The sequence below is a fragment of the Pogona vitticeps genome, chromosome 5, assembly GCF_051106095.1.
Source record: "Pogona vitticeps strain Pit_001003342236 chromosome 5, PviZW2.1, whole genome shotgun sequence".
Taxonomy (NCBI): Eukaryota; Metazoa; Chordata; class Lepidosauria; order Squamata; family Agamidae; genus Pogona; species Pogona vitticeps.
Genome location: NC_135787.1, coordinates 83,195,639 through 83,212,410, shown reverse-complemented (window position 1 = coordinate 83,212,410; position 16,772 = coordinate 83,195,639). Strand labels below are relative to the sequence as shown.

General features: G+C 41.7%; 1 protein-coding gene across 5 annotated transcripts in view; it reads left to right on the top strand.

Annotated features, from left to right (window-relative positions):
- RBPJ (recombination signal binding protein for immunoglobulin kappa J region) overlaps positions 1–16,772 on the top strand; it is a 57,507-nt gene that overhangs the window by 21,633 nt on the left and 19,102 nt on the right. For 3 of the 5 annotated variants that reach the window (XM_078394042.1, XM_020780411.3, XM_073001113.2), the window contains exons 2-4: positions 13,236–13,274; positions 13,578–13,673; positions 15,199–15,364. In XM_078394042.1, the coding sequence (XP_078250168.1) occupies positions 13,585–13,673; positions 15,199–15,364 (255 nt within the window). In that variant the 5' untranslated portion in view covers positions 13,236–13,274; positions 13,578–13,584. The remainder of the gene's footprint in view (positions 1–13,235; positions 13,275–13,577; positions 13,674–15,198; positions 15,365–16,772) is intronic. The other 2 variants (XM_078394041.1, XM_073001114.2) reach the window with 1 other exon arrangement.

Below are 16,772 nucleotides of genomic sequence, written 5' to 3'. Positions count from 1 at the left end.
TCTGTGAACATTTAGAACAGAATGCATTGAAGACAGAATTACTTTTAAGAACTATATTGGTTGGCATGCTGGGTTGAAACCAAAAAGAGTTAAACAGGTGAATCTGAAAGCCTGAGTTTAGCTGCATAGAAAAATCAAAAGCATATGTACAAGATCAGGGAGACTTTTTTGGAAGCAGGATATGAGAGTGTATGTAAGTGTCCTAGTTGATCACAATCAAAATATGAATCAGCAGACTGCATTTCCATAAGGATAGTACTAAAATCCCAAGGGATCACAGAGGGAAGTTGATTTGCATTGGTCAGGCTACGCTGTTTCCCTGAAAATAAGACCTAACCTGAAAATAAGCCCTAGTATGATTTTTCAGGATGCTCGTAATATAAGCCCTACCCCCAAAATAAGCCCTAGTTAAGTGAAACCCCGCCCTCCACCATTGTGCAGCATTGTGCAGCACCCAGAAGATGACATGACTGAAAAATAAAACATCCCCTGAAAATAAGCCCTAATGCATTTTTGGAGCAAAAGTTAATATAAGACCCTGTCTTATTTTTGAGGAAACACGGTATATCCAGAGTATTGTGTTCAGTTCTGGTAAACTAGAATTCTGAATAAACTAGATAATTGATAAACTAGAATTCTGAAAATCTTTTGAGGAATGATGAAAAGAGCTGGGTATATTTACATGGGGGAAGAACTGTGAAGCATCAAGACAGCTGTTTTCAAATGTCTAATGTGCTGTGAAGTAGAAGGTGGAGCAGATTTGTTCTTTGTTCCTTCAGAAGATGGAACAAGAAGGAGGTTGCATATATTTTTACTGATAGAACTTCCAAATGGTAACAGTTATCTAAGAGAGGAACAAATTACGGTGGTGCCTCGACTTACAAACTTAATCTGTCCCAGAAGATGTTTGTAAGTGGAAATGCTCATAAATTGAAGCACAATTTCCCATTGAAATGCATGGGAACGGGATTAATCCGTTCCAGCATTTCAAAAAATACCAAAAAATAAAATAAAAATAAACAGCAAGTCCCACGCTGGGACTGCAAAAAATCCACACAAATCCAAGAATAAGACAACACAGCACAGAAACATAACCACCAGTCCAAATCCACCCTCCAAAACCCACCCAGAACAGTTTTTTAAAAAGGAAAAAGCAGCATCTTACTAGTCCGAAGCCTCCTTAGCCTTCCGAGCTTCCACCGCTGCAGCGACCTCTGCCACTGCCCAGCCCGGGCTCCAGCCGCCACTGCCCAGCCTGGGCTTGGCTCCCGAAGCCCGGCCGGGAGCCAAGAAGCTGGGACTGACCCAGTGCCGGGAGCCAGAGCCCAGCTGGGATGGGTTTGCCGGCGATTAGCCCCTGCCACCGACACCACTGCATCCCTTTCCCTAACCTTGGGGTGAAAGAGCTGTACAAAGAAGCAGCCTCTTTGCCACCAACGGTTAGTACTGTAAATTTAAATTTCCAGCCCTTTCCCCCTGCCTTTTTCTCTTCGTAAGTGGAAGCTCTGCTTGCAAGTTGATGCAAAATTTTGTGAGCGGAGCTGCTCGTAAGTTGAAGCACCACTCTACATTCAGAGGTGGTGGGTTCTCTCCTGTAGGTATTCAGGAGGAGCTAGATGGCTATTTGTCAGGGTTGCTCCCAGATACTCTACTTGGTCCCTACCACACTTGTTTACTTCCTGATTTTGTATTTTATGATTTTTAAAACCATGGGTGTCTGGAATGTGAAGCACTGATTTCCAGTTGTCCTGCCTCTTTCCTCTCCTTCCTCTCCTCCCAAGAAGGATGGGACAAATGTCTGGCTCCTGGCAGATACAGTGGGGTCTTGACTTGTGAACTTAATCTGTATTGGAAGGCGGTTCTCAAGTCAAAAAGTCTGTAAATCAAGTCTCCATTGACCTACAGTGCATTGAAAACCGATTAATCCCGTAACAGGCCGTTTTTGTTCCATTTTGGTTTTTTTCTGGTCTGTAAGTCAAATCTCAGTCTGCAAGTCAAACCTAAATTTTGCGGCCAGAGAAGTCTGTAAGTCAAGCCGTCTGTAAGTCAAGCCGTCTGTAAGTCAAGGGTCCACTGTAGTATGTTGCTTTCCGGCCACCTGCTAAGGAGAGTGGAGAAGGAGCCCTGCTGTCTGATGTATTTGGATGCTGATAGTAGTCGGGAGCTATCTTTGATGCTTTGTCCATTTCCCTTGTGTTTTTGTTTGTGTGTGCGCGCTAGATCATTTGGGGTAAGGATTAGGAACACCACCAGTTTTCTGTCTGTGAAATAAGAATGTTCTGCTGAGTTTGGCCAAATAGCTGTTAGGGCATTTAAGGCTGAGACCAAAATCTGTTTTGTAGTCTGTGGGCATGTGATAACTTATGCCTCCTCTGTGAGTAAGCAAACTGAAGCAGCTGTTTTATGGTGGTGTCCATAACAGTTTCTCAGGTTCCCAAGTGTGCTCACATGGCACGTTGAGCCCTCCTCCTTCTAACAGGTGCATCATCCTTTATTATAGATCTTGCCATAAACAATGGGTAGCATAGCAGAACCTCTAAGCTTCCTTCTAACTCTGATTTACATTATAAGTTATTTATTAGAAGAACATTCTATCTTTAAATATATTTTTGTTCTCTTGTGAAATAAATTAAAAAATTGTTATGTCCCATTGTTCAGAGGAATGACCAATGTGATCTGGTGGATAGAATGAAAAATTTGGGCTTAGGAGACTTGGGTTCAAGTCCCTGCTTGGCCATGGAAACAGATTGAGAGTGAGTAGTAGTAAAACCATTCCTTAAATATGTTGCATATGTTGCAAATTCTATTAAGGTCATCATACATTGGATGTTACTTGATGCCACATAACAAGATAAAGGTTGCTTGCAACAGATTGTGTTATACTCATTTTGGAAACCTGGTGTCTCTTATTTCTCTGCACCACCTATTTTGGGTCATTATATATTTTTTTATTTGTGTTTTATGGTGCTAGTCTAAAAAGCTCTAAAGAACCCATAAAAACTGATCCCCAAAAACAAAGTCAGAGCAACAGAGAATTAATGTACTTGAAAAGCAGGCAACAGTACAATCAACAACAATAACCACCATAAAAAAGATTCCCCCAAAACCCCTCACCAAAATATACACCTTTAACAGAATAAATGCATAGTAAAATAATCATAACAGTTATAAAACACACTTTCCCACATAGGGAAAACCAAACACACAGACACAGACACAGACACAGACACAGACACAGACACAGACACACACACACACACACACACACACACACACACACACACACACACACAGAGAGACCCTCTCCTCAAAGCCAAGAAAAGCAAGCAGGCAAATAAATGAAAGCAATACAATTAAAACTCCACCAAACCAAAATGGCTAGATATAGGGAGAATTCTTGCCCATCAACACTAAATGCCTTCCTTTTCTTCTCTGAGTCCAGTACAGCAGGAGGCATGGAGCAAACACTCACACACCATGAAGAAAGGAAAAAACAAAGAGCCAAAAGTCCTCCAAGAAATTGGGGTGGTGGTGAGGATCAAAAAGATACTGTCGTACCTTGACTTACGAACGTCTCCATTTGTGAATGTTTCGAGTTATGAATGGTTCTGTTCGCAAAATGTTGCTTCGACTTGTGAACGGATCCTCGACTTGCGAATGAAAAAAAACGGCAGGGGAAAAGGGCAGGAAATTCAAATTTCCCCTGCCTTTTTTCATTCCATTCAAACCGTTGGTGGCGAAGAGGCTGCTCTTTCGCCCCAACAGTTAGGAAAAGGGACCCGCATGAGGTCTCCAATGGTGGTGGGAGACTTGAGCTGACCGGGTTTCGGATCAAGCCTCCTGGCGCTGGGTGACACTGCCTCCGATCGTGGTGGGGGGGACCCCCAGGAGACCTCCCCGGGGTCCCCACTGCCATTGGAGACCTCCTGGGGGTTCCCCGCCAATGCAATTGGTATCTTCAAGCTTTCCCAGGGGGTAGACCGGGCCTACCTGGGGAAAACGTAGGCCCGGTCTACCCACTGGGAAAGCCTGAAGGTACCAATCATGGTGGGGGGGACCCCCAGGAGGTCTCCAATGGCGGCGGGGGAACCCGGGGAGACCTCCTTGGGGTCCAATCGCGGCAGCGGAAAAGGACGGGAAATTCAAAATTGCTTCCCCACCACTGTGATCAGACCGTCAGGGCTTCACCGCCATCATCGGAGACCTCGTGGGGGTTCCCCTGCCTTGCGATCAGAGCCCCAGGAGGCCTCCGGAGACCTCCGAAGATGCCTATCGCGGTGGCAGGGGATCCCCAGGAGGTCTCTGATGGTGGTGGGGATCCCGGGGAGCTCTCCTGGGGGTCCCCCGCCACCACGATCGGAGGCAGCGGTCACCCAGCGCCAGGAGGCTTGATCCGAAACCCAGTCAGCTCAAGTCTCCCAGCGCTGGGCGACCGCTGCCCCCGCTGCAGCTGGTGGCAAGCGGCCGAAGCACCCCGGCCAGGTTCAAGCCTTACAGTGGCGGAGATCGCAGCAGCGAGGGGATCCAGGAGGCTTTGGACAGGTAAGTGCTTCTTTTTTCTTTTTAAAAAACTGTTCTGGGTGGCTTTTGCAGGGTGGGTTTGGGCTGGGGCTTATGTTTCTGTGCTGTGTTGTTTTGGTTTTCGGTGATTTTTTTTTTGCAGTCCCAGTGTGGGACTTGCAGTGTTTCATTTTTAATTTTTTTGTATTTTTTTCTCTCCTTGGAACACATTAATTGGTTTTCAATGCATTCTTATGGGAAATGGTGCCTCGACCTACAAACGTTTCGATTTACGAACGCCATCCCAATACAGATTAAGTTCGTAAGTCAAGGTAGCACTTGTAATCACAAGGAGACACATTGGCAGAAGCAGGCTACCTGGTGACAGCAGCAAAAACAATCCAAATAAATGGGGAAAATCCCCCCCATCAAGAAAAAATGACAGGATCCAAAACAGAGGGGCAGGCAGGCAAGTAGTACAAGACGACAGAGGGCAGTTTGCAAAGAATGAGTGAAACAAAGAAGGAACATTCATAATGAGTTCCAAACAATCCAGGCCCTTTTACAGTTTCAAAATTCCAACTTCTGCCTCCTTGACAATCTAGTTTGTTGTGGACTGAAGCCCTGACAACTCTATGACATGAAAAAATTCCTGGGCAGTTTGACAAACAAGGGATGAAAAAAACTTACACAAAATAGTGAAATACAAAGAAAAGACAAAATGTTCATGTCCCTCTGTTGCTAACACAAAGCAGTAGTGTTTAAGAGGTTTTCTTTTTGGAAGTGAACAAAAGAACGTGAAAGGCCCATCCCTATTATTTCCCATACAGTGGTGCCCCGCATGACGACAATAATCCGTTCCGGGAAAATTGCTGTTAAGCGAAATCGTCGTCATGCGAAAAACAATTCCCCATTGGAATGCATTGAAACCCATTTAATGCGTTCCAATGGGGAAATTACCTCGTTGTCCAATGAAAATCGTCCATGGGGAAGCCATTTTCTGAGCGCCGATCAGCTGTTAAAATGGCTGCCCTGCGAAGCATGGGTCTGGAAAACACAGGGCAGCCATTTTAGGAACCCGACTATCAGCTGTAAAGATTGTTGTCTTGCAAATAAACGGTCCGCTAAGCACGGACCTAATCTCGACGTTCAGCGGAATTCCCCCATAGGAATGACTGTTTTGCGAATAGCTATAGCGATCGCAAAAAGTCACCGTCCTGCAGATTCGTCATACAGCGGGGTCGTCATCTAGCAAGGTACCACTGTAATTTCCTACTGAGCCTTATAGATACCGACAGTTGAAATTGAGTAATCTGTCTGGTATGGGCAGAAGAAGCAAGCTTCTGGCTTTGCATTCTGCCAGCTCTGGTAGGGAATCCTTGAGTTTCATTAGAGGATTTTAGATGTGTCTGATGCATTTGCGAGGTACTTGAGGGCTCACCTAAGTAATGATTATTAATTCTGTGCACGTTTGCTAAATACCAAGCAGACAAAACTTACTTAATTTACAGCTTTTTTGTAAATTAAGTTTAAGATGTCCCCAAATCTAGCAGGACTATTACTGCTATTAGCATGTCCAATGCTCAGTGAAAAGGTGCAGTCAAACATGTGGAGGGCTACATATTGTCCATTCCTGCTGTAGCTCATATAGTTGAATTATAAGCAAGGAAAAATAAGTATGCTCAATAACTTATTTATTTTATTTATTTAGTTTTCTTTGTAGTCTTTTTTCTCTTAATGAGGGGACTCAGGGAGTTATTGCCTTTGAAACTCTGTATTAGAAATAGTTAGATTGTAATGGTAACCTCAGTAGTGCCTAAGTGAGGGGAAATGGTAAAGCTAGCACTACAGGGATGTTTGGATCAAAACATTACTCTTTTATGTACATAGAGCCTTGGACTTTTTAGCTTCTTTGTAGTGAGGTTTTCTGGGACATGATGGTTATTGTCCTTTTAGCTTTTACAAAGTGCTGTGATGTCACATTTTGCCTGTCTATAGTACACACCCATGCTATTAAATTCTGGCTGAAATTGAAAAAGGGGATCTAGTACTACCTGCTTTTAAAGAGATGCTAAATTTTAACAATAGGACAATTTTATCTTGGAATCAGGAAATTTTACAAATGTAAGGTCTTTCTCATGATATTTTAAGTGTTTTTAATTAGCCGTATAGGTGGGGCTCATCAGCCTTGGAAGGCAGCCCATCTAGGAGAAGGAAAACTCTGATTTCAAGCCTCCACTGCCTTGTGGCTATATCCACTGATGGAAAAGGCTTCGAGGTTAAATCCAGAGCCGAAGTCCAGGAGGCAGTTCATGTCGTTCTGGCAACTCCTGCAATGTCACTGGAACCAGTTGTATTGACTCTTGCCTTTCCATTGGACTATTTCAGTGATGTGGAGAGGGGGGTTGCTGCTTGGATAACAGCCTATCCTCCATATTATTTTACCTGGGCTTCATGCCCTGGAGAGGACACTCCAACTTCACATAGAGTGTCGAAACAACACGGGAACTTGCAGCTACCGGTTATAAGTCTTTGCTCGGTTGGCGTAGAGCATGATGCCAGGGGCTACTTCCAATGGTGGGAGAGGCCATTGCACCTCCCCAGGTAGCTACCGCCCACCTTAAGCTGGGCAGCCCCCAGCCACTAACAGGGCAGATTGCACTTGTCTGCAATGTGGAAGGGATTGTCACTCTCGAATTGGCCTTCTCAGCCACACTAAACGCTGTTCAAAGTCCTCCATACAGAGCACGTTACCATAGTCTGTCGAGACTGAAGGATGTCTAATCTAATCTAAAGGATGACTAGAGGTGGTCCAAGCCTAGTTGGATAATGTCACACTTGCCTTAAATCTCTACTTTCCTGTAGAGATTTGCCGCTAAATAGCAGCCAAAATTTGAGACCCGAGTCAGATGGTCCAGAGATAGATCTCCGTTCTTCTCAATAGGATGTGTGAATTACAGTGGATATTTGTGTGTTTTTCCAGGTATTCTGTTATGCATTTCCCAAACTCAAGTTAACACTGTATTTAGAAAGTTTTTGTATGTCCTTTTACTGCCCTATTTTTCACTTAAGCAGACGGAACTATGGTTTTCCAAAGGTGGATTTAATTTTCTTGAACTAAACTTATATCACAAGGCTTATACAGATAGCTGGCAAGTAATGTCTGACCCTGTACTCCTCCATAATTAATTTCAGAATCTCACTCTCCTGATCTCAGACTCCACAGCTAGGTACTCAACTTGCTGATTTATCCAACCATCATGTATAAATATACAGTGGTGCCTCGCTTAACGAGTGCACCATTTAATGACGAATCTGCATAATGATGTCGCTTTTGCGATCGCAAAAGCGATCGCATTGCGACATTTAGATAGGCAAAAACTTGCATTGCGATGATCGGTAAGCGTTTCGCTTACCGATCTTCACATTGCGATGTTTTTACAACAGCTGATCGGCGGTTCCAAAATGGCCGTCGAGTGCCCAAAATGGCCACCACAAGTGTTTTCACGCCCTGCCCTCGCTTACCGAGGGCGCGGAAATGGCGGCGCTATGGAGGAACTTCGCTGAACGGTGAGTTTGGGCCCCATAGGAATGCATTAAACTAAGTTTAATGCGCTCCTATGGGGTTTTTCTATCAGTTTAGCGATGTTTTTGCATAGCGACGATTAATCTGGAATGGATTAACATCGCTATGCGGGGCGCCACTGTACAAGCATTATACAGTATTTTCACTCCTGTATCTGAGAAAGTGGATTTTGATCCATGAAAGTTAACACTGAAATAAAAACAGTTAATCTTTAGGATGCTACCTGCATTGATTTATCTTTTCTTTTGCCAGTCTTGTTCTGGAATCTAGCTTAGGATCCAAACCACCTTCTGTTTTATTGTGTATGCTGCAATGTCAAATTAGAAGTGGTAGTAAATTGGGTAATTGCTGGATTATGAAAAATGCTAATTAAAACAGATTTTTTTTAAAAAAATTGTTTAACTGAAACTCCATTCCTATAGATTTTCAATAACTGGTAATGAGCTGGCTTATTTAGTTTCTACATAACCCTAAAAAAGTCACTAGCTTGTTCAGAATTATGCTGGGCAATGAAGGAAATGGTTACTGTTTCTTGCGGGCTGCCTGATTTCTGTGGTTGGAGCACGCTATCCCTGCATCACCAGTCTGTTTGGACTAAATTATTTATATTCATATGAAAAGCAGAAAGAATGATAATTATCTTAACAAAATGAGATAATTTATGGTTAAATATGAGTCCAACAATGAAGGAGAAGGGAATCAAGAACTTTAGAAAAACATATGTGTGAGAGAGAAAGAGGTAGTACAGCTAGATGAAAATCAAGATTAGAAATGATAATTTGTCATCTGAGCAAACATATTTCAGGACTCATAATACTACTTATGTGTTGTCAAGTCAATTCTGAATTATGGCAACCCTTTCTAGGGTTTTTTAAAGGTATAAAATACTTAGAAGTCGCTTACTGTTCCCTTCTTTGGGGAGCACTCTCAGACTGTACAGTTTGCCTACGGCTACACAGGCTGATTCGTAGGAGGGACAGTGGGGAACTGAACTACCAACTTACTGAACAACCCAGCCAGCATTTCAGGGCTAGGAAATATTAGTAATTTTAATAGGATTTTAGTGAACTGGAGAAAAAATTGCAGGAAAGGGAGGAAAAGAAAAGCTGAAAGAAAAATAATTAAAATAAGTACATCCTGGATGTATGCTATATAGAGATGCAGTAGAAAATATTTTGAGGTGGACTTTATCAGAATGAGAAGGACTCTCAAAAGAGCAACTGTTTTGTGTTTCTTCTTGAATGATGTGTTGAAGAATAGTTGAATTTTGAATTTGATTGTGGATATAGAACATTTATTATTTATATAATAAATATATAATTTCAGCACAAACAAAGAGCTGCAAATACTATGGCATTGAGCAGGAAAGTAATAGAAGATATTATAATAATCTTAGAATTGAACTCCCAACCTTTGGCTCTGCAGCCAGATTCTTAAACTGCTGAGCTATCCAGCTCTATTGATAGAATCATAGAATAATGGACTTGAAAGGGGTTTTAAGGCCATTGAGTCCAAACACAATGCAGGAATCCAGATCAAAATTTATCTGAGAGATGGTTGTCTTGAAGTGGAGAAAGTTACCAGCTTCCAATGTAACTGGTTCCATTTTTGTACTACGCTGTCAGGATTTTTTCCCCCTGATATTCAACTGAAATCTGGCTTCCTGTAACTTGAGCCACTTATTATGTGTTCTGCAGTCTGGGGTGATTGAGAACAGATCCTGTCCCTCTGCATGACAATCTTCAAGTACAGTGGGCCCTCCACTTACAAACAGCCCTAGTTGCAAACATTTCGGGTTACGAACCCGATCTCATCGCAAGTAGTATACCCTATTTGTGAACGCGGATCGGGTTACAAACCCAAAAGGCAAGGAGAAAGGGCGGGAAATTCAAATTCCTCCCTGCCTTTGGAGCTTTCAAAAGGCTTCCTCCGATGTCGGAGGAAATCGGCTCCCTCCTTTCACCCAATGCTGAGTCCCCTTCGCGCTGGGCTGAGCTCAGCTGTTGTGAAGGGGACTCAGCATCAGGTGAAAGGATTTCTCCCTGGCTGCCCGGCTTCCCACCCTTTCTCCCAGCCTTTTTGTCTTTGGAGGTTTCAGAAGGCTTCCTCCGATGTCAGAGGAAGCATTTTGAGAGCTCCAAAGCCGCCCATTGTGGCGGCGGGGACCCCCGGGGAGGTCTCCCAGGGCTTGCATGCCACCATAGGAGACCTCCCTGGGGGTCCTCGCCGCCGTGATCGGTGCCTTCAGAGGTTTCAAAGGGCTTTCCCCGACATTGGAGGAAGCCCTTTGAAAGCTCCAAAGACGGAAGAAGGGAGGAAGGGCAGGAAATTCAAATTTTCCGCCCTTTCTCCCTACCTTTTTGGCTTTGGAGCCACCGAAGCTAACCCAGCGCCGGGAGGCTAGAGCTGGCTGGGCACCTGGCCACTCGCCCCTGGCTGCGCAGAGGCAGCAGAGCACCAGCAGGCTTCGGACTGGTAAGTCCTTTTTTAAAAAAACTTTTCTGTGTGGGTTTTGGAGGGTGGGTTTGGACTAGGGGGTTATGTTTCTGTGGGTTTTTGTGTGTGGTTTTTTAATTTTATTTTTGCAGTCCCAGCGTGGGACTTGCTCTTTTTATTTTTATTTTTGTATTTTATTATTATTTTTTTAAATGCTGGAACGGATTAATTCCGTTCCCATGCATTTCAGTGGGAAATGGAAAGACTTACGAACTTTCCAAGATACGAACGTCCTTCCAGAACGGATTAAGTTCATAAGTCGAGGGCCCACTGTATTGAAAGAAGGCTATTATTGCTCCCCTGTCTTCTCTTCTCAAAGCTAATTATATTATTAATTATAATATTTATAGAGTGCAAAGCTTCATGTAAAAGAACAACTAGAAGATGGTTATGTAGACTTGGACACCCAAACACACACTGAAGCTGGTGAAGATTTACTGGTGAAGGAGTTAAATGCTGCATTTGTGCAATTTTCAGTAGATTTTTCAGTAGCTAGGTTTTTTTAAAGAGATAGATTATGCTTCATTTAATAGAGGAATTATAATAGATTAGACATATATCCCAAGCACAGTATAAAATAAGAGAAAAGAACGAGGGTAAGAACAGATTTTAAAATTGTAAAGATTGTAAGAAATTATTGTAAGGCTTTTATAGGTTGTATTTTTGGAGTATACAGTATATACAAAATAGATGTATTCTCAGTAAATATATAAGCATCAAATGCAGGGAACGAGCACAGAAAAAAATTATTGAGACTAGTAAACACATCTGTTTTGTCAGAACTGCGAATGAAGCAGGACATGGATAAATGCCAAAATGAATAATTATGCAGCTGTCTCAACAGGCAAATGAATTCTAGTATTACACTTTTTTTAAAAAAACTTTGGTTTTAAAATAGAAATGTATCTTATATAGTGGAAGATGATAGGTAAATGGTTTTTTTTAACTGTTTATATACCACCCCATTAGTGAAAAGCACTATTCTGTTTACAACACTAGGTAAAATAAAACACAAGAAAAAAGAATTATCAATATAACAATTAAGCATCTAGACACAGCATATCACAAGAAGCATAGGTTCCAGATAAAAGGCAGAATAGGAGGCATAAGAATCAACTAGAGTTGCATGAAAAAGCCTCTGAAAAACAACAGCTTCAGCAGCCTTCTAAATGTTAGGAGGGAGGGAGCCAGGCGAAGCACAACTGGGAACTGATATCAAGTGTAGGTGCCACAGTGAAGAAGGCAGCCGAGCTTCTCATGGAAGATTTCATGGTCTCTGTGTGGATTTCTGTCTGGATGCATTCATGTCCAAGTGCTATAGAAAAAAGTAGGAAAATACACAGTAGAAAAAAATTACTGATTGTGTGAATGGAGTATGAGTTCTAAAATGTGGTTTTAAAAAACATGATTATTTTCCAAATAGTGTTGAAAATACATTTGGAACCATTTTCTCTAGTGTAATAGTAAAACATATTAATTACTAAAATGGTTTTATAATTACTATATGGTTACTTGTATTATATAACAGTCATGCAACAGTTTTGGTTTATATCTATAATCCATGCAGTTTTAAAAACTGCTGTCAGTGTAGTAGCATGGTGGATCTCATTCTGACTCACATTGATAGTTCTAGAAGATATTTGACTAGCAGTGGGAATGCTCATATCTTTATGAAGCTTGGAGAGTTTTTATTTTATTTTATTTTTAAGAATGAAACTCCTAAAATCTCTTAGCCAACGTTGCCACTGGCTGGGGGAGTTCTGAGAATCATAGCACAAAAACACAACTTTTCCAAACTCTGCTTTAGTCTTTGTCAGAAAAAAAAATTACAGTATATATAAAAATGAAAAACTACATGGGATAAGAACACCTGTATGTATATTTTTGTTGAAATAAACCATGTTGACATAAATACAGTGGTGCCTCGCACAACGAGCGCACCGTAGAGCGATGAATTCGCTCTACGGTGACCCTTTTGCGATCGCTAAAGCGATCGCACAACGATGGCCCCAATGGGCGAAAATCGCAGAGCGAAGGTCGGTAAGCTGCTCGCTTACCAACCTTCGCTTTGCGACCCGCCGATCAGCTGTTCGGCGTGTCAAAAATGGCCGCCGGAACAGCCGAAAGGGGCCGGGGCGCAGCGTTTTTGCGCCCTTGGTAAGCAAGGGGAGTGCACGAAAACGCTGCGGAAGCCCCGAAATGGCTGCGTGCAACCATTTCGGGGCTTCCGGCAGCATTTTCACGCGCTCCCCTTGCTTACCAAGGGCGCGAAAACGCTGCGCCCCGGCCCCTTTCGGCTGTTCCGGCGGCCATTTTTGACCCGCCGAACAGCTGATGGCAGCCGTTTTGGCGCCCTCGTTCTGCGAGGGGAGGGCGCGAAAATGGCTGCCGCCTATGGAGGAACTTCGCTGAACGGTGAGTTTGAAAGCCATAGGAACGCATTGAACAAAGTTCAGTGCGTTTCTATGGCTTTTTCCCTCCCGCACAGCGATGTTTCCCACAGCGAAGGTTAATCCGGAACGGATTAACCTCGCTGTGCGGGGCACCACTGTATTCTACAAAATTTTGGAAGATTCAAGAAATAGGGGAACTGAGAATCGCATATTTGAAAAGACAGCAAAACTTTTTACCATCTTTTCATTTGTAATTACAGGAAATTTGGTGAGCGACCTCCAGCTAAACGACTCACCAGGTGAGATTTGTATTATGTATTATTAACTAGAAGCAGATGAGATTGCAAAACTCTTGAAAAAGAATTCTAGCTTAGCTTTTACTCTATACACTTGTTTTTTTACTTGCAGCAGTATTCCCATTGGGAAGGGATTTATCCATGCAGTCACCACATAGAGTCTGAAAAAAATAGTGTAGGAACAGTTTTGCAACTTCATCCACTGTTGGTATTAACTAGGTCTAAATATATTATGTATTTTTGTTTTATTCTCATGTTTTGATTTTTAGTAAGTATTTCTATTTTATTGTGGTTTTAAATTCTTAGGGAAGCTATGAGAAACTACTTAAAGGAGCGAGGTGATCAAACAGTACTAATCCTTCATGCAAAAGTTGCACAGAAGTCCTATGGAAATGAAAAGAGGTAAGGAACATAATTGGTGCGTGGAACTATATATTCCATTATTCAGTTTTGCAATTGTGTGAAAAGTGTTTTGCAAATGGTGCTTGGTATTTTACTGTTCTGAAATATGTTCTTTTTTTATTTCTGAAATAGAATTTGATGAAGTGCAGTAAAAAAATAGCAAAATCAGTTTTGTAGGATTCATACACATAGATTTGATTCTGTTGTGTGTGTGTATGTGTTTAAATTCATGGCTGAAAAGAAGTTGCTTGAGACTTAGCAATAAACATGCTCTAATGCTTTGAATGGAGCTCCATCTGTCTACATATAAATTCAGTTGTGCTTTGGAATTCTTTATCTAGTCATTTAAAACCTGTCAAAATGAGTCATGTCACAGATGAATTTGTGTATGTTTTGTTTTGTATTTTGTTCTAAAAATTCAGATTTTTCCATTCGTCACTGTACTTTAAAATATGTAAATATTGCAATGTAAAATTGTCCGCCTTACAATAATGTAGCCTTTCATGGAGCCATAGAAGCAGTTACTGTAAGAGAAGATATGTCTTTACTATGACTTTAAATTTAGATATGAGCCAGATGACGTTAAGCATCTTGTCAGAGGAAAAAGAGTAAGAACATGTTTGATTTTCTCCCATTGAATTTGGTGTGGTTTACCGAAGAGCTGCATCATGACCACAACTTACTAGCAATATGTAGCAGTGCATATAATTTCGTATTGTGTTATGAAGCTACCGTGTTTCCTCGAAAATAAGACAAGAGTCTTACATTAATTTTTGCTCCAGAAAACATATTAGGGCTTATTTTCAGGGGATGTTTTATTGTTTTCATGTATAACAATCTACAATTATGCAAATACAGTCATGTCATCTTCTTCTGGTTGCTGCACAATGGTGGAGGATGGGGTTTCACTTAATTGGGGCTTATTATGGGGGTAGGGTTTATATTATGAGCATCCTGAAAAATCATACAAGGGCTTAATTTCAGGGTAGGGCTTATTTTGGGGAAAGGGTAGGACTGTGTATATTCTATAATTCTACCATACTACTTTTTCTAAATTCATCCTGAGAATCTCAGCTTCATCTTAAAAGGAGTAAGAAAAGTTATGAGTAATCACTTGTAAAATCTTGAACTGAGACTTTCATGCCCCAGTCAAAGATAATTTTCTGCTATTTGACTACTAGGCAGGAGCAAATAAATTGCACAAAATAAGTACCGTATTTTTCGCTCCATAAGACGCACCTTTCCATAAGACGCACCAATTTTTTAGGAGAAGAAAACTGGAAAATATAATATGTTTTCTTCGCTCCATAAGACACACAGACTTTCCACCCCCTGTTTTGTGGGAAAAAAAGTGTCTTATGGTGCGAAAAATACGGTAATACCTGTAGATCCTCTTTTTTTAAAGTATATATGTTGCAGGCTATAGTTTTAATTGGTGCAGATTTTTCTAAATGTGTATTTGCACAGAGAACAAGTTTTGACCACTAATAAGAAATGACTCTAATGCTCTGAACTTAACCTTCAGGTTTTTTTGCCCCCCGCCATGTGTCTATCTTATGGGTAGTGGGTGGAAGAAGAAAAAAGAACAGATGGAACGGGATGGGTGCTCTGAGCAAGAATCTCAACCATGCGCCTTTATTGGAATAGGAAATAGTGACCAAGAAATGCAACAGTTAAACCTAGAAGGAAAGGTAAGCTGGGTACATTTGCATACTTTATGAATATGTTTATGTATTGAAGGTCATCTGAATCATTTTTAGGCCAGGTTGACAAGTTAATGTCCTGAACACAAGTCTCCTGTTCCCTCCTTACCCTAGACCAGTGGTCCTCAACCTTTTTGGCACCGTGGACTGGTTTAATGTGCGGCCGGGGGTTGTGTCTGAACGTCCGTGCGTGTATGCATGTGGGAGTATGTCTGTGCGTGTATGGGGCGGGGGCGTGTGTGCATGCGGGGTGTGTGGAGTATGTGCGTGTGTCAGTGCATGCATATGGGGCATGAGTGCTTCCATGTGTGCATGGGGGTGTGCATGTGTGTGGGGGATATGCATGCATCTGTGCATGCAGGGGGGTGGGAGATCTGTCTCCACTGTCCGGTCCTGCCAAGGCCATGGCCTGGACCGGGTCATGGACTGGAGGTTGGGGACCACCACACTAAATGATTTTTCTCAGAATAAACAAACTATATATGTAGACTTTCCATTTGTTACAAACACCAACTGTAAACCTCAGTGAATACACCTTAATACTTATTCATTTTTACAATTAAAATAATTTTGGGTGTTATGACATTTTAAAAGGGATTCCAGATGCATGTGTGGCTGTGACCTTTCCTGATGGTATTATTTGGATCAAAAATGTGGCCAAACATGCCACTTGTAAAAACTGGGAGCTTGCATAATTTAATTGCAACAAATCTATGAAGCTGTCTGAGCAACAAAAATATCTGAAATATTTTAGTAGTTAATTGCATATTTTACAGCAATGTGCAAACTTGATTAAGATAAATCATAATGTTATTGTCAGATATGCAACCAATGGAGGTTGTGAATAAATTGCTTATTAATTTGCAGGTTATGTGATTCTAACTTGCTAAAGAATTTAAAAGGGAAGTGCCATTCAGTTGTGTGGTGTGTGTTTTTTGAATGCCAGCTCCCAAAATTTTCTTACAGTTCCCCAACCAGAATTTTGGGAGTTCCTCCCCACAGACATACACCTACAGACACATGCAGAAACCTACATTTCACTCACTTGGAATAGAGCTAAACCTTCAGCTCAATCTCAGTATCTAGATTTACCTGTTCAGTTTTTCTGACTCATCATGTACTTAACTTTCTGATTTTTAGTATGCTGTTATATTTTGGTAACATTTTATGTACTATGTGAAAAGTCATATGGTGTCTCAGTCCTGTCTATGCACTCAGGCGCAATCAGCACATTTGCTTTTACTTTGTGTGTATGGCTGAATCTAACCAGAAATTGACACCTTACTGTTACATCAGAATCCATAACTCTGGTTTTATGCTCCAAGAAAACCAGGCTTTATAAACCAAAAGCAAACCCTGGCTTTCTGTTCATTTCATGGTAGTCTGTACCCTTACA